The sequence below is a fragment of the Trachurus trachurus genome (assembly GCF_905171665.1).
Source record: "Trachurus trachurus genome assembly, chromosome: 20".
Lineage (NCBI taxonomy): Eukaryota > Metazoa > Chordata > Actinopteri > Carangiformes > Carangidae > Trachurus > Trachurus trachurus.
The window spans coordinates 7236491-7262384 of record NC_139911.1 but is presented as its reverse complement, the minus strand read 5'-3'; the positions used below and the strand labels follow the sequence as shown (position 1 = coordinate 7262384).

General features: G+C 41.5%; 1 protein-coding gene across 1 annotated transcript in view; it reads left to right on the top strand.

Annotated features, from left to right (window-relative positions):
- The window catches only part of vav3 (vav guanine nucleotide exchange factor 3), a 90318-nt gene that overhangs the window by 50576 nt on the left and 13848 nt on the right, over positions 1-25894 (top strand). The window contains exons 11-23 of the mRNA XM_083995151.1: positions 843-911; positions 1942-2028; positions 2146-2231; positions 2994-3126; positions 7702-7811; positions 12872-12973; positions 14529-14620; positions 17853-17875; positions 18845-18863; positions 21073-21203; positions 23335-23400; positions 24068-24102; positions 24314-24430. Coding sequence (XP_083851277.1) covers positions 843-911; positions 1942-2028; positions 2146-2231; positions 2994-3126; positions 7702-7811; positions 12872-12973; positions 14529-14620; positions 17853-17875; positions 18845-18863; positions 21073-21203; positions 23335-23400; positions 24068-24102; positions 24314-24430 — 1070 coding nt within the window. The remainder of the gene's footprint in view (positions 1-842; positions 912-1941; positions 2029-2145; positions 2232-2993; positions 3127-7701; positions 7812-12871; positions 12974-14528; positions 14621-17852; positions 17876-18844; positions 18864-21072; positions 21204-23334; positions 23401-24067; positions 24103-24313; positions 24431-25894) is intronic.

Here is a 25894-nt window from a genome sequence, read left to right as displayed (position 1 = left end):
TCTCTGTGGATGCGGGAGCAAGGCTGGAAAAATAGGACTCTGTCGTCTTGCAAGTGATAATAATGCACAGGTTGAGCTTGACTGACACCAGGGATTTGAGCAGTGCCAAGCAGACATATATATCTCCCTTAGCGGCTCAGTGTGTATACGTGAATGTGTGTGTGAGTGTGTGTGTGTGGGGGGTGGGGGGTTGTTTGTATGGACCTGTATGAAGGACATGCATGGCATCCTCCCTTATCCTTCACCGCTGAAGTCTAGATGTCTTGTTTACGCTGCAGCCAGATATTGGCAAGCAATTTCAGATACACACTCTCGCACTCGCACACATGCGATAGATGAGTGCACACACATGCACACACATGCACGCACAAACGCACACACACTATCTGATTTACTTTGGGATTCTTTTTGCAGTCACCCTCTTTCATTTCATATCTTGAGCCACAGCTTTATGTTTTCATATGTGTGGGATGTGGATGTAGTGTGTCGGAGCAGGGAAACAATGTTCATGCATGAATTCCTGTTATTGTTGGTTTGTGATTGACGGATCAGCTTCTATCCATCTTTACATACCGTCACTACCTATATACTGTACTGTATGACTAATGTGGGACAGCAAATATGTTCTGAGGGACATATACTGTCATTGTGTTGCGTCTTTCTTTAAAATAATGAGGAAATGTTGATTTGCATATAGGGCAATCAATTGATATGTTGTTTTTCATGTTTGTTATCTGATCCTGCGGCACAGTGTCCACTTGTTGTGACTCCAGCATTAGGTGTTACCATTGGAAAGTACTCATATTTTGTGTGTGTATGTGTGTTTTGTTTCTATAAAACAGGAGCTGGTGAAACACACTCATGATTCCACAGACAAAAGCAATCTGCGGATGGCACTGGACGCCATGAAGGTATATTGTGCATTACCCTTATACAGGGTCCCTATGCCAGTATGGAAAGTATGGAAAAGTATAGAATTTGATTTTATACATTTCCAGGTCTGGAAAAGTATTGAAATGGAAACTATTGATTGGAAATATATTTATCTTAATACTTATTTGGGTTTGGTCTTATGTGAAGTTATTTTGGTTAATTATTTTGTATGCACTATTAGCTACAATATCCTGGAGATTATTTGGTGACATAATGGCATACAAATTCAGAATAATGAAAACAAACGATTAATTGCATAATCTATTTACATGATACACATCTAATTACTCAAATGTCACAAATTATTTGAATTTTTTTTTACGAGAAGTCTGGAAATTAGGGTTTGGAAAAAATATGGAATTTTGAAATTGCTGCTTATAACTTGCTGAAACAGATGCATCCAGTTCTGTGTCATTTACCTTAAAAACTCAAAGATGGTAAAACAGCAAAGGGACATTTAGAGAAACAGGATACTGCAGAATAAGCTCAACAGAGAGTTGACTGAGCAACTGATGAAAGACGGATCTATTTACACAAAGCCAAGCAGGTACATCAGCCCTCTTATGAAACCTGAGCAATGTCACAGCTGCAAAAAAGAAACTGACAGCATGTTCACAAGTTAATCTTCCACTGACTGCAGCACTTACATGTGACTCTGAGAGGCTGCGTCTTGTATTTAGCAAAGTTTTACTTGATGACAGCCCACCCGTGAGATTCAGTTGGAATATGCAAGTGCACATCGGCGATGGTTGCTTCTGCAGAAAAAAGACAAAATTGCACAAAATGAATGGAAATGGCTGCATATAAAAGGGAAAAATAAGAGCAATTGCACAAAGTAATAAAGGGACTCTTATTTGTGAACAGCTGTGGGAATCAGGGTGCACTTTGGAGGAAAAAGAAACAAATCTCTTTGCTTCAGCATATAAAGAAACAGAGTCTTTTATAGTGTTGCAAAGTGTCTGGAGGTGAAGATGTGTTTATCTAAAAGCAGAGAGTCTGTGTTTGCAGGACCTGGCTCAGTACGTTAACGAGGTGAAGCGTGACAAAGAGACGATGAGAGAAATAGATCAGTATCAGAAATCCATCGAAAACCTGGTAAGCCACACCTTTTATCTCAGATAATGAGTTCAGAAGTGTTTGTTTTTTGTTTTTTTTCCCTTATCGCTGTCAGATCATCTTTCTTTTCTTCCTCCTCCTCCTCCTCCTCTGTAGAATCAGCCTCTGAGTAACTACGGGAGACCCAAAGGTGACGGGGAGGTACGGGTGGCCTCGGTCGACAAACGAGCCAAACAGGACAGGTGAGATGTTCATGTGACACGCTAGTCGACTGACTGATGACACTTTAACTAGAATTGAGTGCTGTGGTTGGAAAACTCCTCGTGTGTGTGTGTGTGTTTGTCACCTCGGGGCAAAGTGGGCTGTGAATTACATAATATCAATCAGTCAGAGTACAGAACGTGTCATGTTTAGCTGATGTTAGCTGACATTAGCCCATGTCCTTCACTTGACGGATGTCCAGAATAACAACACAGTATTTTTCTTATCTCACCAATAAATGAAACCACATTTGCAAACGTTGCTGTGTCAGGTGAGAGTTTATCTTTCAGAAGCTGCACTGCAACTTTTTTCATCAGACAGAAAAGGCATTGTTAGTCTAACCGTTGTTGTCTAGGATTACGTCGGCCCTACACTTGTCACCCACCCTGATGAGCTGTCGACTGTATCTTGAGACAACAGCTGCCTTCAGCTGGAGGCAAATATCTGTAAAACTAAGGCACAGGAGAAGCAGAGCTTTCTGACACACAGAATAAGACAAAATGTCCAAAAAAAAAAAAAACCTTGTTAAAAGTCCAATTTGCAGTAGCAAGGATTTTTAGTTTGGACCACACACAGTTCCACACAAACTCTGGCTCATAATTAGGCTTATATCTATTACTGTGTCTGAACAAATACATATTGCAGCTTTAAGATTGAGAGGATGCATCTCAGTTTCAGAGTAACGTGGTGCATCACGTTTGCTTTCATTGACTTTTGACTTTTACTTGTGGTTTGAACCGCAGGCACATCTTCCTGTTCGACGCTGCAGTCATCGTTTGTAAGAGGCGGGGAGACAACTACGAGATGAAAGAAGTCATCGACCTGCACCTCTTCAAGGTCACCAACAACCCCACCTCGGACAAGGAGAACCGAAAGGTCTGCACACACACACACACGCACACACAGACACACACAGACATGATTTATGTGGAAACTGTCATAATTTCCTACAGCCCAGGAGCTCATTTGAATTAACCACACAGCACACATTTCTTCAGTTTCCCATCATATATTTTGCATTGTATCATTGTTTGGTCTAAAAATTGTCACAAAAATGATAGTTTCACAAAGTTTAAAATGAAATTGATCTCAAACCACATGATATGAGAATCTGAAAAAAGTGAATTTGTAACACTTTTAGGTAACACTTTACAATAAGGGTCCCTTAATTAATGTTAGTTAGTACATTATTAAGCATTAATATATAAACTAATGTGTTAATTAATGCTGAGTAATGCATACATAATGATAACTAATTACATTATTCAACTTTTACATTTATGAACTAACTTTGAGTAGTTAACATTAATTAACTGCTTACTAATAGGCTACATTAATGAATGTATTTCCTAATCCTAAATAATACATACCGGTAATAATGATTGTTAATATATCTGTAAACAGTTAATTAATGCTTAATAATGTAATAACTAACATTAATTAAGGGACCCTTATTGTAAAGTGTTACCCACTTTTACTTAAAAAAAGATGATTAATCATCTCACAAAACAGCTGTCAATTAATTCTCATTTGATTAATTCACTTCGGCTTCAGCCCTGCGGTTGCTTTATTCCCCGCAGACGTTTTGACTTTAAAGCACAGGTGTAACTAACAGCCTTAATGATGGCTGTTTCCAGGGTAACTCGGTGACACAGCTCTGTCTGTTATATATATATATAGCCACATCATATCACTTACACCAGGTCAAAGTGACCACTGTAGGAAAGGTCTACTGTTATAATGACCGGTGGTGGCACTCAGAGTCTGTGAATTCTCACGCCGTGTCCCGAGTATTCAGGATCCATTATTGAGAGTCAGTATAGTCGAACATCTCCGTCAGGCTGCACATGAGTAGGTCTCCCAGGTGAGTTCTCTCTCCAACAGCTACCTGCCATGGCACATGTTTCCCAAGTTTTAGACGTGGCCGCAGCCTCGAGACAAAAAAAAAAAAATCACACTCTCACAGTCAGCTTAGTTTTTTGGCAGCTTCACCTCTTTGTCAACATTCGGTTACAATAGTGTAACCAGATTCCTCTTCTGTCAAGGCCACAGTAATGACGTCTGAAACTTAAGCCTCAATTAAACCAACTGACCCACTGAAACACATGTTTTCTCTCCTTCTCTGTGTCCTGCACACAAAAAAACGAAAGCTGTCAACGCTGTAAACATGCGTCATGAATTCTAATCAATTCACATCAATTCTAAAAGCCAAATTGTTTATTTCAGTCAACATTTCTACTTCGCCACAGCTGAGAAACGAACTGATTCACTCCTCTAATTGTATTGTTTTGTTTTTTTACCTACAACACAGCTGCTTTGATTTCTTGAGTCGAGTCTCGCACTGATTCAGCTCACTTACTGAAAAAGAAAAAAAGGTCTTCAACAGTTAGCTTTTAATTTTATGGTGTGTTAACACCATTATCAAAACACAATAACCCACTTCATGCTGTGATTGGCAGAGACTCTTAAACAGCCAGAGCAGCCTTTGATGACATTTAATTCCACCCAGGGCTCTTTGCAATGTGCAGTCCACCCTAATAGGATTAGAGGGGTGTGAGTTGTTGTGTATGTTTTACAGCATGTGAAATAAATGATATATTATGATAAAGTGACAACAGAACTTACTTACACTACTAACATGCTGTGCAATAGGAAGAACAAAACAAACATCTCATATATCATCCAATCAGCTATAATGGCGGAGAAGTCTTGCACAGTTGCGTTCATTATTGCCTCTTTATGACTGAGTCAGCAAAGCTCAGAAACAATTTTTGGACTGACAAACCAATTAACAGCACTACTTCAGCATAATGAGCAGCCATAACAATCTGTCATAACTGCAGGTTCATAAAGGGAAGGAGAGAAAAAAAAATGGAGTTGACTTGTTGTTTTGTGTTTTATAAACATCTGTAACAACCTCCATGTCCCACTGCTGCCTTTCTCCTCTCATGTGCTGCTAAAATGATCCAACCAGCAGCTCACAGACACAAACAACAGAGTAATCAACAGAAAAGAGTCTTAAATAATTTGGTGCATTTTTGTTCCAGCACATCTTTTACGTTGTCTTGTTCATTTACCAGCACCGCGCTGAAACAGTGGCAGACTAGAACAGTCTGCCTCCTCCCAGATGGTGTTATCATTAAACCTTGTGTTGGGCCTGACGACACACACACACACACATACACACACATATACACTTGCGTATACACACTGAGAGACACACACGGTGAATACTAAGTGCCAAATGGTGAAAAATATTGCCAATCAGAATGAGGAATGATACCTAAGGCGTGCCAGGAAACAATGATCTGGGTAATAATGATGTTGTAAATAGCAGACATTAGTGGGCTTAGACCCATATGGGCCTTCAGAGTTATTTTTTTTAAAACCATCGCTGTCAGCTCAGCACCACTCTCCTCTGACATGATGGATATGAGGCCGTTTGTTTGATGACACATTTATTATGTGATGAGTCTGTGCAACAGTTATTGACATATAAAAGCTTCATATGTTTCTTTAAAGCTGCTACTTTCATAATAACAAAACCCTAAATGACTGTGTGCAGTTTGTAAAGCAGATGTTGAGTCACATGACTTTTTTATGTTTCTTTTATTATCCACAGATCATTTTTTATCAGTCATTTACCCTAACCATAATACAGACACAATTAGCAAGGAAAACCAAGAGTTACATTTTGCTACATATTTTAGATGAGTTACATTTTGAGTTTGAAACATGACGGGGTGATTGATTTCTCATGTGATGCCTCCAAAACAGCTGTGCTGTTAAAGGGATAGTTCAACATTTTGGCAAATCAGCTCATTGCCATAATCCCTATAGTTTTAGGAGTAGGTTCGTTACCTTTAATTGTCGGTGCAAGCTATTTTTAGAACGGCGGGGCAGAGCCGCGAGCTGCTCAGAGCTACACTACGGAGGCTCATGGGATTTCTTGGTTTCCCTCATCAAACTCATCAAATACACAATCCAACAACTCCAAAACGCTCTGGTGGACAAGTTGTGACCTGCACATTCACCACGCTATGAGATAATAACAGAACGTTACGAGCCAAAATGTTGAACTAAGCCCAAAAACACTAAAATCTGCATTGCAAAGGAAATAAGAACATAAAGTTGTACAATGCATGTTCCAAACAGAGATGTATTGTAATAATAACTCAGTAGTTACTAGTTTACCTTCCAACATACTGTATACAGTACATTTACCAGGGCCAAACAATAACAAACTACTACAACTACAACTACACATAAAATAATGTAGTCATTCCTGGATCTGTCTGTTTAACTTTCACTGTTATTAAGATCCTATAAAGAAAAGCTGCAAATGCACAAAGTTAGCAACTACCTGTGGAGAATTTAGTTGAAGACAAGGAGTTGATAGAGATCAAAACCAGTGATCAAAGAGTGAGGATATTGGTCAAAGCCCAAGTAAATTTATAATAATAATTGTTTTTCGTTGTCAGTAGGATGTGCAAATACTGTAGATAGTTCTATGCTAACAAGCTCATCACTAAATGAAAAGGTGATAATATATCATTTTGTGCTGAGAGTTCACTCCAGGCAGCCAAACCCCAGGTGTTACAGACGTTTTGTTTGCAATAAGGTGCAATAATGTGTATCAGGAAGATCAGTTAATAAATATGTTGCGTTATCTCACTGAATGTGTGATGCTTTTTAAATTCTGGAGGTAACTCGGGAGAAAGAAGACCTGAACTGACAGAAACACAAACACCTCCTCCTCCTTCTGTACAAATTGGTAGCTAGACGATATCTTTGCTAAGCGCGAGCCTCCCGAGTCCGCTGGGAACGCCTCGGTGGAGCGCTGCCTCCCTCTCCTCTCCTCTCCTCTCCTCTCCTCTGCTCCCGGCGGAGGAGACGAGCCGCTGTGCTTCCCTGAGCACTGCGAGCTTGGCATGTTTTCAGGCTTCAGAGCCGAGTGCTAGAAGTTTAAAACCACATCTAGAGGCCAGAAAAAGTCTCCCTCTGCTAGCGTTTGCTATTTGTTATTGAAAAAAAAAAAAAAAAAACAGAAGCATGTGTTGACTCAGAGGCTAATAGAGTAACATTTAAGCTTTGAAGTGGGTGATGGTGGGTGATTACAGGCCCACTCACTCTGGGGTCTATGCATGCTGTCTGATGCCCAGCGGTTATATGGCACCAGCTACCTCACACTCGTTTCCTTCCTCTCCTTCATGCTCTTCCTTTCTGTTTTGTCTCTGTCACTTCTGACGCCCTAAAACCCCTCAGCCTTTGTGTTTGCTCCCCCTGAGGCGTCCCTCTTTCATTTTGCATCTCTTTGTCTCCATCTGTCTCTCTGCATCCCGTCTCCTTCCACCTCCCGCTCCTTTTGTCGTTCACTCAGTTTTGTTTATTCGCTGTTCGCTCCGTTTTTTAAAAATGTTTGTGTGTGTGTTTTTCTTTTCTTTTTTGCAGTGGTCCTACGGATTCTACCTCACTCACAACCAGGGACAGAACGGCTTTGAATTCTTCTTCAAGACCAAAGAGCTGAAAAAGAAGTGGCTGGATCAGTTTGGCATGGCCATGTGAGTGTGTACGCCACTGTGTGTGTGTGTGCTCTTGCGTGACAGTGCGATCAGTGTGTGTCTCGTTCTGTCAGCTGCATTTTGTCACAGCATCAAAACATAACAGACGAGCACCTGTTCTTCAGGTCGGACCACATGATTTATGACACGACGGCACGGTGATGTGAAGATAAGCAGAAAGATGAACGCGGCTTAAACAGACTCATGCATGTGAAGCTAAAATTTCAAGTCTAGTGAGTTGTGTGTTTCATACCCAGAAAACACAAATGTGTACATTTAGATTACAGTATCAGGTGTGTGTGTAGGTAAACTGAATCAACCAGATCTTATCATGAACTGGATCTAAACTAATCTATGGTGACAAATTGGAGCCAAAAGTGACAAGTGAAAAGTTATATAGAAGCAGATATTGTCAAAATGAGATGAGAAGACAAAAGTGTGTAAGATATGAATGGGTATCGGATGCTGTGTGTGGACAGTTGGGTGAATAGTGGGTGGCAGGATTCAAATCATGCAATAAAGTTGCAATTCAAATTCTACTTTATTCATACAGACCTGGGAGACACTGGCAGCTACAGAATAATGTCAGTGTTTCCACAACATGCACCGAGCGCCGCTGCTGAAATTTCAAATGGTTCATTAATATTGATGGTGAAGTTAACTTTCTATACTCTGAGCAGCATGACTCAGGCTGGTGTGGAGGGAAGGTGACCCTTCACCACACACACATACACACATACACACATACAGCACATGCACACAGACCATTGAGAGGTCCATCTGAGTGTGTGTGTGTGTGTGTGTGCAGCAGCTTGACAATCCATACGGCGACAAGGTGGACAAAGTGTTTTACTTCACTAGAAAACACAACAGAAGCTCCAAAAGTGAGCAAGTCAAAGTGAATGTGAAATCGCCATGTTCACAGGCTAGCTTATCCTGTTGATGCTACCATCAACACTGTTGTGCAGCTCGCTCCTTACCTACACATTTCAGAGAGAATAAATCAGACCTTGTGCAACAACTGTGCAAACACTGGATCTCTGTGAGGCCGGCACTCCATGTCATCAAGAATCAAAACCAGGTCATTTGTGCTCAAACCACTTTTTTTTAGAGAGTAAATATTTAAGTTTTAGGCCAGTTGACTCTGAAGCTTTCTTATTCATTTGTACAGAAAAACAAACATTTGCTATTTCTCAGGTCATTAATCAGACACGTGAACCTGCAAAGTGTGAGCCTGCAAACTGAAGGTGTGGAGCTGTAAAGACGTGTGCGTTCTCACACACACACACACACACACACACACACACACACACACACACACACACACACACACACACACACACACACACACACACACACACACACACACACACACACACACACACACACACACACACACACATTTGGGTCTAATGCAGGATGCAGTCAAGTGACAGTATGGAAAATATAATTGCATATATTTGAAGCTTCACTCATATAAGAGACTAAAAGTTAAGATTTCTGCTGCAACTGTTTAAATCTCTGTCTCTCTCTATGCTACCAACCATTTGAAAGTGCAATACAAAATGGTTTTAATGTCAGCACCCTGGAAACAAAGCTCCCAGTTTTATATATTTTATTTAAAAATGTTTATATTTAACCGCCTTAGAGTGGACTAATATGACATGTCTATAAATGTGTCTCCTGATGGTGGAGATTTAATGAACATAGTAACCATGACATTTAAAAAAAATATTAATAATGAAATAAAAATGAAAAAAATAAAAGAAAAAAAAAGTTACTTTCTTCAGTTTGAGAAACAGCCACAGAGGGTCAATCAGCTTCACCTCCATCATCACCATCTGTTCAAACTGTCAACAACACAACAATAACACACACACGGCAACATGTTTAATTGTATGTTTCAAGTTTTTAATTAAACTTTTACAAGGTTAAAATACCAGTAATATCTTTTGACATGATCAGTTTTGTTTTGATGAGTTTCACTGATGGAAAATAAACCCTGAGTCATTATTTAACACGGCCTCTTAAAACCAGCCAATTACATCCATGGATTGTGCCTCTAGGTTTTTGAGGTTTTATTCTATTACCGCTCTGTTGCAACAGTGTGAGAGGCACTTGTTGGAAATGAATACACCTTAGTTCTGCAAATAAAACACGATTCCCGTGAGGCCTTTTATTTTGAAATACAATAGGCATAATCTTCTCTGAGCAGAGGCCAGAGTCAGATGGTTTTTCCACCTTTGTCTAACACTCAAGGAAACAAAGATAAAAAAAAAAAAAAAAAAAACCTGTGAGAGATAATAATGTTGTTAAAGCTCAGAGTGAAGCATCACATAATGGATGTTGAGACCTCAGACTGTGTAGACTCTGAATTTACTTTAAAACACCTTAGTACTGATTATTTTTACAGGAAATTAGTGCATCGAAAGGTGTCAGAATTTTGCCAATAACTTTTATATAAATTAATTTTCAGTTCAAAGCCAAAGATACAATATTAAACCAAACTCCACAGTGAAATCTAGAGTGTGCAGTGATTTCAGACTTCATTTTTCTAGGGCCAAAAACTGGGAGAACGAAAAAGTCCTCCCAGTCCTCTCATTCCTCCGGGGTCTCCTTTAGTCCACCCTGTGATATCTGTTAGATCAGCCTCAGCAGCCACTATTAGTTAAGAGCAGAGGGAATTTAAAGCAGGTGTAATTATAGCAACAAAAAAAAAAGGAATTAAAAAAATAAGGAAGAAAGAGTAACGAGTAAAAAGATGTGTAATGAACGGAATGAAAAGAAAACCTGTGAAACATTTACAAAAGCAGCAGGTTCCAACAGGAAGTGAAGAGGAGGATTAGAGAGATGAAGCTCAGTGTGATGAGAGACTGAGAAAACAGGGGCTTTGGCTGATTAACGTTCGGGGCTGAATTAACAGCCTGTGAGAAAGGGAGAGGCATTGCCAGATAATCACTTGCTCCCACAGTGCCTCCGAGTAGCTGATCTGGGAACAGTTGTTTTCTCACGTGCGTCCTTTATTCGCAAAAACCGCCCGCTGTTCGCTGCTCGACTACGATCCAGAAGCCGCGTTCATTTCACCTCTGGACAAACTGTTGCTTCAGCAGCAGCAGGGAGTGAGTGCCATAATCCCTATAGTCATAGGAGTAGGGTTGTTACCTTTAATTGTCGGTGCAAGCTATTTTTAGAACGGCGGAGCAGAGCCGCAAGCTGCTCAGAGCTACGCTACGGAGGCTAATGGGATTTCTTGGTTTCCCTCATCAAACTCATCAAATACACAATCAAACGACTCAAATGCTCTTGTGGACAAGTTGTGACCTGCACATTCACCACGCTATGAGATAATAACAGAACTTTATGAGACAGAGTTGTTTTCGAGCCAAATGCAGAGACTGGTTGCCGAAAAACTGCCCCGACGGGAACATCAGCAGTTTTGCATGAATTTACCTCGAAAACAACTCTCGTCTCGTAACGTTCTGTTATTATCTCATAGCGTGGTGAATGTGCAGGTCACAACTTGTCCACCAGAGCGTTTTGGAGTTGTTGGATTGTGTATTTGATGAGTTTGATGAGCGAAACCAAGAAATCCCATTAGCCTCTGTAGCGTAGCTCTGAGCAGCTCACGGCTCTGCTCCACCGTTCTAAAAATAGCTTGCACCGACAATTAAAGGTAACAGACCTACTCCTAAAACTATAGGAATTATGGCAATGGGCCAATTTGCCAAAATGTTGAACTATCCCTTTAAAAGCCGATATATTGATTGACCTCAGCTCCAGAGGAGAGGGCACCGCTCAGGCTCCTCCTCCTCTTTTTTGAATTTTGTTTGTCCCATTTTCCCGAGAACATCTTGTGCCCCTTCACTTTGACTAATTATTTCTCGTACTAAAAAGCAGCACCTGCGCATACAGAGCAGAAAGGCTTATGTAACAGTGTCATCATGTCGCGCTGTTGCAGCATCAAAAACAAAGAAAGGCCTCTTAAATTTGAAGTAAACAGGCCGTGGTGCTGCAGGCGAACTTGGGCAAATCCTTTTTTTCTTTTTTCTTGTCTTGAACAGACACACACATACAGACACAGACACAGACACAGACACAGACACACACACATATGCATCCATGTCCCAAGGGGCCATGAACACCTCTTGTGTTCACTCCAAGCAGACCTTGCCTGTCTACTTGCAATTCTCTCCCTCCCACTTCAAAGAGCCGTATCAGTGAAATGTTTCTGTAGCCATGAAAAAGTTTGTTGGCTGCAATTATACAGCAAGTCCACGTCAGTTTTTCTCCTCTCTGCTTTTGAAATGAGCGTTTTAGTAAAAAAAAAAAAAAGCAAAGCTGTTTAACAACTGAAACAAAGTGGGCAGCACGAACAACTTCATTTTCATGCCTTAATTGGGACTCATCTGTAACTTACAGTGCAGCCAGCGTTTGGTAAAGCTACAGCTTCATGTTGTAACTTTGAGCGTTGAGCCCTTTATACTTACACATTGATTAGTATTGATCGAAGCTACTGATCGTTATTATCACATAGTAATGCAGGCGTGAAGAGACAGTGTTGAGACGTCTCTGGTGCATCCATGAACCACTCTAACATTTGAAGTTTGGCTGTCAAACATTTTACTACAAGACACGAGCACTTCTACATTTTTTCTTTTGAAAACTCTGACATAGTGGTTCATGAATGTTTAACCCTTTGGCAGCTTGCTCTAAAATCCAGGATGTCAGAAAGAAAACGATTTTCTTGAACTGCATTAGCATGTCATTGTGATTTAAAGAAGTAGAGTGGGGAAAAAATTGTTTCATGTCTGTGATTGTCAATGTCCAGGATCTCTGTTGGCAGGAAATCTATTGTCTGGGAAAATGTTCAGATGTCATGTTTGCATAGTTTATTTATAGTACGTGCGATTACACCAACACTTCCATCCAGACCAGAGGGAGGATTAGTTTATTTGTTGTGATCTTATCCATGGATGTTGCCTGAAATGACCAGTGTTTGTGTGAAGATACACAATGACGAATGTTTGACGTGTGTTTATGTCTTTTTTATTTATGTTCAGATCCAACATCCGTCCCGAGAACGCCACTAACAACTTCCACGAGTTTCGTATGCACACCTTCGACCGCATCACCTCCTGTAACTCCTGTCACATGCTCCTGAGGTAAGAAACCAGTTATTATTACTCTCTATCTCTCTCACACACAAACACAGACACATTAGAAGAGGCTGAAAATCTCCTCAAGACTGTCGTCGGGTCGGACATAAAGACTGAAGACGAGATGTGGACTCTTTCCCTTCAAACAACTGTCAGGGACTCTTTTGAAAGCGCCCCTGCTTCTCTTATTCCTCTCCAGTGTACCCTGACAATCTATTCGTCACTTTCCCCCCCCTCGCTCCTCTCTTCCTCTGCACATGTGCCTCAGTTACACAAAGTTTCTTTAGAATTTTTTTTGAATGGTATCGACTCCCGGAGGACCGTGCCTCATGGTCCCCTCTCACAGCGGGAACGATTGAGTGGTTTCACCTACAAGGACGGCGAAGAAAAATGTCTGTCACACTTCAGCACTTCTTCAAGGCAGAGGATGGGGGGAGGAAAGTGGACAAGATTATTGCACTGTGAATATACAGAGGCAGCCACCGAGTTCACCTGCGTTTTCTGAGGATAAAGCAGTGCAACCATTCAGTATCTTCTTCAAGTTGTTTCTGTTTCCTTGATTATTTCTATGGTTTTTCCCTGAAGTAGCCATTGTTCATATGAGCTTGGCTAGTTTCTTATTTCTCTCTTTGCAGCACTTGAAACTCAGCCACCTGTCTGGTCTGACATGCATCCGGTCTGTGCTGGCTTAACTGTCTATTTAAACCTGAGGAAAATGTGCAACTTGTAATATTTCCTTTCATTTGATGTTAAAAAGCGTGATGGGTTTCACAGATTGTAATGCATTTGCTGACTCTCTCCTCCTGTGCAACTCATTCTGTAGCTCTGAATAGGGCAAAGGAAAAAAAGAAAAACCCACTATAGTATACCTGCATGTTAACTCCGGGCTAGTTTTCTCAGAGAGGTTAAAGAGACAATTAGCAGGGGAGCAGAGCAAAGCAGCCCTTCTTTTCATTTCATTTTAATAAGGGCCTCTGAGATGGTTATGCAAATGAAAAACCGAGCCACACACTGCTGCTCTGTGTGCATGTGTGTGTATGAATGCTTCTTCTACATCAGGAAATTTCACAGTTATCTTTGCAATATTTATAAGATATGAGCTGATAATAGTTTTTTTTGTTTGTTTGTTTGTTTTTGGATAGCTGAAAGTAAAAACTTGTTAGAAATAACCGACCACACCAGTTTAGCTCTGGTAGAAAGTGTTGGATTTTGTCCTAAAGCGGCGAAGGTGGAACATCCTGGATTTGAATCCATGGCGAGAGGCAATCCATCCCGTCATTGTAAGGACGTTTCACACTAAACCACATAAGTCAACGTCATGATGATGCAAGAGGAAGTCAGGGGGTCACAATAGTGACGAAGACTGTCACTAATGTGACTAAAAACTGAAATCCTCCATCCAAACTGATGTTTCTCCTAAAAACGTGGCAGCAGCTCCTGTTCGCCACTAAACCTTCAGACTGTTCCTCAACGTGCAGCTTTTGAAAGTTTTATTTTTATGAACCCTGCTGTGATTTCTACTGTCCGTGTGATGATTTTTTACTGTGTGTTGTGTCTGCAGGGGCACCTTTAACCAGGGCTACCTGTGCTCCAAGTGTGGTCTGGGTGCCCATAAAGAATGCCTGGGCCGCTTTGGCTCCTGCGGAAAAACAGGTAACGCACCAATACTACACACACAGAAACACAACCCAGCTCAGTCTTTAAAGTTATGTTACGTTATGACACACACAGTCTGATTCTGTGTGCGACAAATCTGCGCTTCAGTTTGTTAGACATTAAATCTAATTGTAGGAGCACAACTGCAACTTTTATAGCAGTGCAGATATAATCATAATGGATCATAAAACCTGATATATGACTGTCTGGTGTGACTTATGATGGGGTATGGGGGAGATTTGTTACACTGTGATTTTAAAAGCTGCACAGTGACATTCTTGTTTTTGCTTCTCCACCACTCAGGCTAGTTTCAGGTTACGTCCCAGTTTGTCCAGACTCATATTAAATATTAATCACTTGTGTGAAATGTTGACCTAATCGCTGTGTGAAGGCTGGAATAACAGCTAAAAAAGTGTTTTTCTTAGGTCACCACATACTTGACCTTTGACCACCAAAATCCAGTCCGACTTAAAGTTTGTGCCAAATTTGAAAAGACTCCTTATATGATTTCTGGAGATGTTGCATCCACAATGCAAGTTTCATGTTGCCTGAAGTCACCGTGACCTTGACTGTTGACCTTTGCCATGAAGCCAAAACAGTTAGTTGTGGAGTAACAGGTGAATGTTCCCTCAAGGTGTTAGTGGAAATAATGAATTCACACGGACAAAGCTGTACTTTGTGAGGTCACAACACCCTTGACCTTTAAACCTTGACCTCCAAAAGCGGACTAGTTAATCCTCCAGTCCAAGTGGGTATTTGTGCCAAATCTGAAGAAGTTTTCTTCAAGACATTACAGAGGTTTTTGTGTCCGTGAGTCTTGGATGGGCGGACAACACAAAAAAAAACAGTTTGCCTCAGGCTGCTGCTGCCACCGGAGCAGAGACGCATTAAAACAAAGCAGAAAAAAATGGGAACAGTGAGAATCAGGGGGTTTGCTCTAAATAGATAAGAACTTATTTCTGCAGACCAAGGTCACCCATGTATTCGATCAGCGTTGCAGATTCTCATTCAAAATCTCCCACGCACTTCCTCGGGTGGTTTTTGACAATTCTCAGCACCTTAAAGGCAATGTCACTCTGTACTGTTGCACGGATCCCTAAAGCTTAATAGCAGCTTTTCTGAAGAGTTTTAAGATTCTTCCCACTTTTTTTTTTTTTATTATGCCCCTGTTGTGTATCTGTCACTCAGCTCCCTGTGCAGGAGCCCTGACAGCTCTGAAAGGAATGGAGGGAAAACTTCAGACGTGTAGAATGAAAAGCGGGCCTTCAGAAACCAGCTCCACATGTCCTCAATGGGTGTGTGTGTGTGTGTGTGTGTGTGTGTGTGTTTGAGAGAGAGCGTGAAGAGGTGAGAAAACTAAAGTCGCACTTTTTGTTTGTGAAACTTCTCTTAGGTCCTCAAAGTGTGTGCTTGTGTCACATAGCACTAAAAGTCTGCACGGTAATAAAAAAAGCCAAAGCAAATGTGCAGGTTTTTTTTTTTTTTTTTTTTTTTTTTTTTACAGTTACACCCCGGCACATTCTGCATGTCTGGGCTGCGTGTGTGTGCTTGTATTCCCCGTGGCAACCTGCCAGCTCCTGTTGGACCTGGCATCTGTCACGGTGCGATCAGGTCGCAGAGGCAATAACGCCACTGCCAGGCCCACCTGGGCACAGCGTGTACCTGAGTAGATTTGGGCGACACCGGCAGCAGGAGAGGGCGGAGTTGTTAAGACCGGGATGTCGCCATGAATTCCCGCCCTCGTTACTCCACAGTGTTGTTCATCCTCTGCAGGGACGGGAACATGTGCAGGGCTGAGGGCTGAATATTTAAGTATCAACATTTTTAAAGGGACATTGTGTAACTTCTCCTGTTATCTATTCACGAAAATTCAAAAGTATGTTTTCCATTAATCAGTAATCCCCACCCATCAACAAACTGAAGTGTTCCTTTCAGCTCTGAATTTACCGTTCATATCATTCATATCTCCATGGAGCGGGTAAGCTCGGTGCTGGCTGCCATGTCGTGTCGCCATGTTTTTACGTTCAGTGGCAGCGTGACGGTAGGAAACCGGCAGGAAATACGACATCGCCATGACAACATATTGTCACGTGTATTGTTTTGCCTCGTGCTGACGGACCACTTGTTTACATAGAGGCTTGTTTATGCCGTTACGTGCAGCGGCTGTCGTACATCTGCCGTCTGCCCAATTTCAGGTGAATGCAGCATGAAAAATACGATTGAGTTGCTTGCGATATACAACCGCAACGCTAGATGGGAGTAATTCCTACACAATGTACCTTTAATAAGTTTAAAACATGGCTGCATAAGCGACACTTATATAACTAATATTTGTACTCATTTTCCATAAAGAGACTTACATACTGTAAAGGCTTATCACTTATTTAGGTAGCTGACATTTTTATTTCTTGCTTCCTTTGTCTTTACGCCACTTAAAGCTGATTTAAAGCCCAGAGAATCACCATCATAATACACCAGCAGGTGTGCACTAACACAATCCCAGCATCAATCACAGCATAGCTCTGGGTACGTGTGTGTGTGTGTGTGTGCGTGTGTTCGTGTGTGTTGGAGATAAGCCATTGTTTACCTGCAATTTGTCTCTGTTATCAGCTCCCTCGCTGTGTTTGTATAACAGGTCAAAGTTCACTCAAGGAACAACAGGCCTGCTGAGTGTGTGTTTATGTATGTGTATGTGTGTGTGTGTGTGTGTGTGTGTGTGTGTGTGTGTGTGTGTGTGTGTGTGTGTGTGTGTGTGTGTGTGTGTGTGTGTATGTGCATGCATGAGTTTGGTTGTACTGTATGTATGGTGCATGTCTGTGTGGCTGTCTGTCAGGCAGTGTGTGACTTTGCAGGTATGTGTGTGGTTTTGTAATTGTTCTGTTTGCACAGGTACAGGCGTGTGTGTATGTGTGTGTGTGTGTGTGTTTGTGTGTATGTGTGTCTAGGGGGTGTAACCCGTCCCTCAGGGAGCCAATGAAAGAAACTGGTGGAGCAAAAACCTCAGGTCTGCCCCCCCCCCTCTCCCTCTCCACCCCCCGCCTCGTTACCTCCTCTATCCCCGCTGTCAGGTAGTGGCAGCACAGCAAAACAAAGCGAACCACGGTCAGACACGAGCGTCCGCCTTCTCCACTAATGAGGGAGTGTTGCCTTGTACCGACGAGTTTGTGCGAGTGTTTGCGTGCACCCGCTAACCCGTCATTCACTATGCCTGTTCTCAAACTTCTTTCAGATCCTGGCTCCGTCAGAACTCAGGTGAGCTGCTGCTGCTCTGTGTGTGTGTGCGTGTGTGTGTGTATATGTGTGTCTGTTTCTTCTGTTCGCCTCCTCTCCAAAGCTTTGCTGCACTTTGAAAGCTGCTCTCTCCTGCAGCTATTTGCCAAGGAGCCTCCGACTGACTTGACTTGCTGCAGCCCACCTGATGCCAGAAATGAGACTGTTTTTTTTTTTTTTGCAGCTTCACCCTGAGTTGTCTCTGCTCTGCTGTGATTTACAGCCTAAATATGCCTGAAGTGGAGAAATACATTGAGCTTGCAACAATTAACTTAAGTGGTACTGTACGTCAGTATCTGGGGCTGAAATTGCACAATGCACAGTGACTTTTGGACCTTGCTGTATGTAAAAGTTTTATGCAAAAATCTCATCTCATCAGCAAGACTGAGGTAACACTTAGCTGTGTCCCTGTTGCATTATTGCCCTGAGTTTATTTCTGGTGTCAGGCACTGTAAAGAGTGGTAAACACAAACACAAAATGCAAAGTCTAAACTTTTCTGAAAGAGTAGAAACTTTTTGTGCTTTGATTTCGTGCTCATGCAAAAAAAATTGTAAATAATTACATTGTGTTGATGTTGATTGCGAATATGCAGTTTTCCATCCTCACCAAGATTTAGATTAAATTGAAAAAAAACTGAGTCAGTGAATTTTCAGATGTTCTGAATCTCTTCATGTTTACTGGAGATCACAGGCCTTGGCTTAAATATGAATTATATGTGAGTGTGTGTGGTATTTTTTTATAGCATTAGGTGTGTTTGAACATGTTCACCTCTCTGCATCAGGCAAATCATTCATTTAGTGGGTTTGAGTTAATGGAAGAGCCTGGGGGCTGCACTGACTTTGTGTTTTAGCAGGGCAGGGATTTATGTGTCCAGTGTGTGCATGCCTATTGATGTGTCCTGAGTGTCATTCTCTCACTCACTCTCTGTTTTTATTTTTTTTATTTTTTAGGGCAAAAGTCGAGATCCAGGTGAGAAATTCACAACACAGCACCACAGCAGACCTCCTCCATCCTTACACACTTCATCTCCTCTTCCTCCTCTGTTGTTTCTTTTTTATCTGGCTGTCAGTGTGAGGCTGCTGCTCCTAAGACATGTTACCAGATTCTGGCATGTTTATGCCACAGTGTGTGTCATCTTAAAACAAGGACTAAATGTGACCAATTGTGTTGTTTTCTTACACTTTCATAATTATTTTTTCTCTCCTCACTTAACACAACCGTCTAACTGGCTAAATATTATGATTATGATGCTTTTCACACCTTTATAGATTGTAATTGTTTTTGTTTTGAAGACACCAGAAAGGTGTCTGTTTTGTAATGATATGAAACAGGGACAGTGCAACACTTTCTGCACCTTTACACCTTCAGTAGCAGGATTATTATCTCGGTCGCTTGTTAGCGTGGTATTCATACAGTCTGCAGTTTTCTCTGATGGTGCATGGTCACATTTTGCTCATTAACCCTCTGCACGTACCTGACATTAAGAAATAGGTCAAGCAGGAAAAGTGCTGCCACTTGCACTAGGTCGTCTGTAGGTTTACATGACTTGCTGCTTGTCTTTGGGATGACGTTTTCCTTTTCCTGGTATCGGAGCTAACCTTGCTCCGTCAGAGTGAATGGTGCACCTGGTAGCTATTAACTGGTTTTATCATTGCAGCTCAGACTCAATCTGTGACTATGAAAGGCCCATGTAAACAGTTTAAGTTGAATAAAGCCCAAAGCAGAAGCACATAAAGTAGCTAAGTTACAAAGAGTGAGTGAATGCAGTAAATGTAGCTGTTTTATTCTTACCTTTCTCCCACTATTGCTTTCACTGAGAGAATATGACTACCAATACGGCATGACTATATATAAATTTGTGTGTACGTGTGTGGCTACACTACACTAATCTCCCATAAACCTGGCTTCAACACTAATTTCTCCACCCCCCCCCCATCCATTATGCTGCAGAAAATCATTTCTGACTGAAGACGCATTAAAATCAATAGGCATTTGATTGCCCCTGCTCTTGCCGTTTTATAATATTTCAACGCTTCTCTCTTTGTCTATTTTTCAAAGGTGTGCTAATACGCGACTTGTCCTTGTGTGGATAGGAATGCAATTCATGCTCCCAACACTCAATTCTCCATGGCAATGTGTCTTCAGAAGTCCTATTCAAGCAAGCCTGCACATGTCAGGCTGCCTCAGTGCTACTACAGAGGCTGGCACAGACCCTGAAAGAGAAGCAAGGCACATATAGATGTATTAGCTTTCAGTGCAGCACTGTTGACTTCTCCATTATTTGCCTTTAGCTTCACCATCGCCTTCTTGCTCTCACTTGAATTTCTTTTTCTCTCTCATTGTATTCCTGCACAACTCTATCACTGTGCGCTGCAGAGAGAGAGATATGCACAATTCATTTGATTGTGTTGTGCATATGAGATATGAAGCCTCTATTTGTTTGGCATGGGTGGGTGCCTCATAACAGATGTATTATGATTCAATTCCAGTGATTTCTTGGTGAATAATGGGACGTTGAAAAATCTGATTGAGGTCATTCTAGCAAGCAAGTTCAGCTTGATTAAAATGTTCTTCCTTTTAGTGCGAGTGCAAACTTTTGTTACTGTGTAATAAATTATCTGTGGAGAAGAATATAGTCATCTTATGAAAATAGTCTGTAGAGGAATACAATTATCAATTTCACTCTAATTCCTTATTGTGAATGTTATTAGGAAACATTTTTAAATATCAATTGAGTGAATTTTTCCTCCTGAATTCTCCTGAACACCGTGTGCAGCTTTACTGCTGATCTTCTCTGTACCCTCGAGATAACAGATAAAGTCCTGTTGCCTGAGATATGATTATCACTAAGCACACAGGTGACAAAGGGTGTCTATGTATCTATATGATGACATGTATACACTGTGTCATTACTGCCTGTAATAGGTCCATGAATAGTTCAGCAGAACAAAGGGATGACAGACAGGTGTTCATGACTGAAGTCAAATACAGAGCTCAGAGCAATCACTGTTGTTTTCCTACACAAAAATAAGAGGCTTTTATTAAAATATGGGTTTTAAAATACAATAATCAAGACTTTATTACAAAAGAAAGATATAAATAAAGGTGAAACATGACAACTGTTTACAGTAAATGTTGAACATTAACCATTAACTCTCCGGCCCTGCCCCTCTCTCAGGTCTGCCCAAGATGATGGTGATCAGGAACTACTTCGGCGTGCCGAGCCCCACTTCTGGTCCAGCGCTCAGCATCCAGACGGGTGACATCATCGAGTTAATCTGCGCCGACCTTCACAGCCCCTGGTGGCAGGTCAGAGCTCGCACTACGTCTTCATTACATACTGTACTTTACACTATTTACAAATGGAACTGCTGCGTTTAACCCTCATATAACCCGGTTAGAAAGACAGAAATAGTCAGTGTGGGTTTTTTTTTCCCTCATTATTATTCTATTAAATGATCCTCTATATGAACTTCCTGTGTTTGTGTGGTTGACATGAATTTCATTCATACTCTCGACTCTACATTTAAACATTTCTTCACTAACAAGCTGCATGTGACAATGAAATCGTTAGTAACCTGTACACACCCACAGGCTGCGATACACCACACAACACTTATTGTTAAGGAAGTCAGACACCCACACTCTTGAGATGTTTGTTTGTTTGTTTAATGCCAGGGTTGTTGTTGTTGTTATGTGAGAAAACATGAGGTGTAATACTCAGATGTGGAGGAGACATGAGATGTTTCTGAGTGTGAGAGGATGAAAGGCAGCACACTAATTGTATTAAGTTTTACCCGAGGCCTGAAGGGGACACTGTGTTGGCATGAACTGAAGTTGTATTATAAACACACATGTGATAAGGAAACCAAAAAAAATCTCACATTGCTTTATACAAAACAGATAAAGTAGATAAAAAATTCAATTAACCCTGTGTAAAAGCTTAAACCGGAGGCAGCGGCAGCCCTGCAGTCAGCAAACATTCAATATCCATCTCCTTTGTAGCCAGCAGACCATAATCATTTCTGTTCTGCGGGTGCGTGACAAATAGAATCGATCGATATAATTTCATTTCATTCAGCAGCAGCCATCTGTTCAGTCTGTCAATGTTACCAGCTATAATCATTATCACACTCTTAGCAAGGATGTGGCACAAAGCGCTGCCTTCCACAAGCACTGATAACGTGTCCGGAGGCATCAGGGACGTGACGGGTGACGACCGCACAAACCACCGACGTGGCTGAAAGTGGACGGTTGGCATGTGACTCGCGCCTCTGTGACTGAAAACACTCGATGCCTGAAACAGTCGGTTCTCAGTCAGAGACATGCAAACGGTCCTGCATCCACTAACTAACAGCCAGAAAGCATGCAGTGTAGTTTTTGGCCTCATAATTGGCACAAATCAGTGAATTTTTGTAAATGTGAATTTATTTTTTAAACTTTTTCCTACTTCCTTTAGCTTCTATGTAGCTAGCATCAGTATAATTGATTAGCCTCAGGTCATGATTGCTAGGACGTACCTACCTTGATACCTTAATATTTTACATTTCTGCAAAACTACACTCATGCAGGACTCCCTACAGATTATAACAAACTTAACCGGCATTGACAATATTTTCAGTATAGTTATTATGTTAACTTAGACATTGTAATCATTAATTTATCATTTTGATGCCTGCAGGATGAGTTCATGTTTAAAGAATTGGAGCTGCAATCCATTACAGATGCACAACAATAAATTGTGCATAGGTGCAACATACAGTATGTGCATTTAAAATGTTTCTGCAACATTGAAAAGCTGAACTACAGGACACACTGAGCCAATATAGTTAAAAGCATTTAGGAGCAGGAACCAGGAAACAAAGAGTTTAAAAAGAAATTCCAATGAAGTTTAATTAAAGCTTGTTGTTTTTGTAATTTCCCCTTCGAGATATTAATAATACACCAGTTCCCCCAGTCATTTTACATGGATGTTAAAGCTTTTCATAACCGAGTCACCTCTGAGGAGGAAGTCCGCGGATGCAAGTGTTTACAAAACTCTTCTGTCATTTTGCAACCTTGCAATCCATGACTGAATTATTGCCCCATGTAAATTCAATATTTTGTCAGCTCACAGACAAAAACCGCAGCAAACACAGCTCACGACGTCTGGGCCTCAGTCAGAACGAGATAACTGCACTATGGCCTCCAGAAAACCCCCTATTCATACGGACTGAGCCTCCCCAGTGTTGATAAATCAAGACGCTGGGCTTAAAGACTCATCACCATGGGAGGAATAAGGAAGTCGTCCTCTTTCTCTCTTCCTGCCAGCCATTATTTCAACAATGGTTAACTAGGGCTGTAAATTTGCTCTGCTCTGTGTTGCAAGCTAATTGTTCCTGAATTATGGAGACAGAGTCAGCCAGATGTACATAATGCAATTATCTCTCTGTGCTTTCAGGGCAAAATCCTGTCGAAGAAAGAGGTTGGCTTCTTTCCAAGCGATGCTGTGAAGCCGTGCCCGTGTGTAAGCAGCATTTCCTTCTACTCCTTTTGCAACATTATGAAGGCCTGTAGTAGGAACTAGTAGTGGTCTAGGTGTATTTACTACCAGCTCAGTGATGTGGGAATGGTTGAGGATTTCTGAGGCAGGGTGAGTCTTTTTTTTACCCTGCAGGGGAAGAAAAACAGAGTAAAGCTGTGAGCACAAGGAACCTGGCTGGTCTTGTGAGATGCTGATAGTTCAATAAGAAGCTGAGAACAAAAGCATTTCTTATGAGGTGCAAACATCCTAAAGAGGAGAGCTGAGGGGAGGAACGGTGTGCAACTCCTTTGTTGAATGAACTATGTATCAAGTGCTTGTTTTGCTTCTTCCCTTTTAAACATATCTCCTCCTCACCACTGGCTTCTCATGTTCTGTTTGATAAAACGAAATTCAGACTCTGTCCAGCTGCACGGAGAATATGAGGCCTATCTGTAATCACCATGTCCACAGTGTTGTAAAGATAAGATGAGCATTTAGCTGCTTTTTTATTGAGGCTGTACAAGTGTAAAAGCACCTTGCTGCATATGAGCAAAACATCTGTTTGAGTCAAGCACACGACTTTAACTGCATGGGTGGAAGTCACATTGACGCTGCATTTGAAATAACAACAACAACAAAGTCACATGTCCACTTTCCCTCTCGTCTCCAGGTCCCAAAGCCGGTGGATTACTCCACTCAGTCGTGGTATGTTCACCAAACAAACAGCTTCATTACTCTCACTATCATTTAATAAGAAGGTGAAATGTGTGTAAATGTATCAAACCAGCCCCTCTGCTGCTGCTGCTGCTACAGGATTATTTATTTATTCACCTTCTTTACAATTAAAATAACATAGCCAGAAACAGAAACAGTGAGGGTTGTGGTGCTCAGGCTCCTTGTGTATGCTGGGTTGCAGGTTTGCGGGGCCCATGGAGAGACTCCAGGCGGAGGCAGAGCTCATCAACAGGGTGAACAGCACCTACCTGGTCCGCCATCGCAGCAGAGAGTACACAGAGTACGCCATCAGCATAAAGTGAGTCGGCTTCTTCTACCGCCCTCATCTGTGATCCTGGCTTTCACATCTCTGCACCCTGTCGCTCTGTTTTATCGAAAAAAGAAAAAAAAATCTTGTTATAATCTCTTTAAAGACAAGAAAATATCAGATGTGCATATTTATAGAGAGAAGTATCTAGTGCGTGTCTTCAAGTGCAGCTGTCAACTACGATCAGATTTAATTTCTCTTCCTTTACGTGACAGTTCTCCGTCTGCTCGGCTCATCAGGTGCCTTCAGCCAAACCACAGTATTGACCAGATGTAACTCCCACACATACGACGCTATTCGATTGACCCATTTATAGTTCCTCTGTGGGCCGTCGTGCTCCTCCTCTGAGGCCCAGCCTGTGGTTAACCACAGTGACCGAACCGAAGCACATTCACATGGTCTGATCTCTGATTATAATTAAAGGCATACAGGCATTTTGATGTTGGTAATGAGGAATTTAAAAAGAGTCTTTGAGAAGCTTGTAGTGCTACTAACCCGACCAATGTTTGTGCCTGATCTCTTTGCACAAGATAAATGGCGTCAGGGTAAAAAAACTGGCAGTGAAAAGACACCAGTGGAGTCTGTGAACTGGAACCTTTTTTCCCTCCATGAGGACCGAGCAATGGAAACACTCCTTTAAACTTCATTTAACTTATTTCCAGCATCCTTTCCCTCTTCAGAGCCTCCGAGGTTCCCTCTGTGCTGAAGTCTTAATTGCCGGCATCACACAGAAGTGCGAGCTCTGAACAGAGCCGAGGACGACTGTAAGACTGTTCAGGGTTATTAAAACCGCCCCATGAAAGAGAGAAGCAGAGTAGAAAGAGGAGCTCCGTAGCTGTGGGAACAACATTTAAAAATTATTACTCGCAAATGAAAATGCCATCTCGCTCGTTCCTCTCAGCGGAGCAGGCAGACATCTGATGGCTGTTGCCAAATAGCCACGAGATCCACAGATCTGGACCAATAAACTGCAGCTTTGAACTTAGTGTACTTCTCAAACTGGAGGCAGCTGCGGCCACATACAGTGAGAGTAGGTCTGACTCTTCAACTCATTAAACCTCACACTCTCTAAATTTGAAAATGAAATGAAATGCAAAATCCCACATACACAACTTTTTCTTTTATTTTCTTTTTTCTGAGCTTGAGAAGTGCTGATAGGCTTTCACAACCTTACGTCTGTGTTTATGCTCAGCTAAGCTAAGCTAACCTGTAGCTGTATACAACTGACAGAGGTGAGAGTGCTGCTGCTCCTCCTGTGAACTGCTCATTTCAGCACCAACATCAACATCTCTTTCAAAGTGGAGTCACAGCAAGTGCATATAGAGAAACATAATAATCCTACTAAACGTATTTGCTGCTGCTAATGAGTTTTAATATAAACTTAATCTGCAGGAGACAGGGTTTCTTCTTAAGTCCAGCTCTACTCCTAATAACCATGACCTGACCCAGGACCAG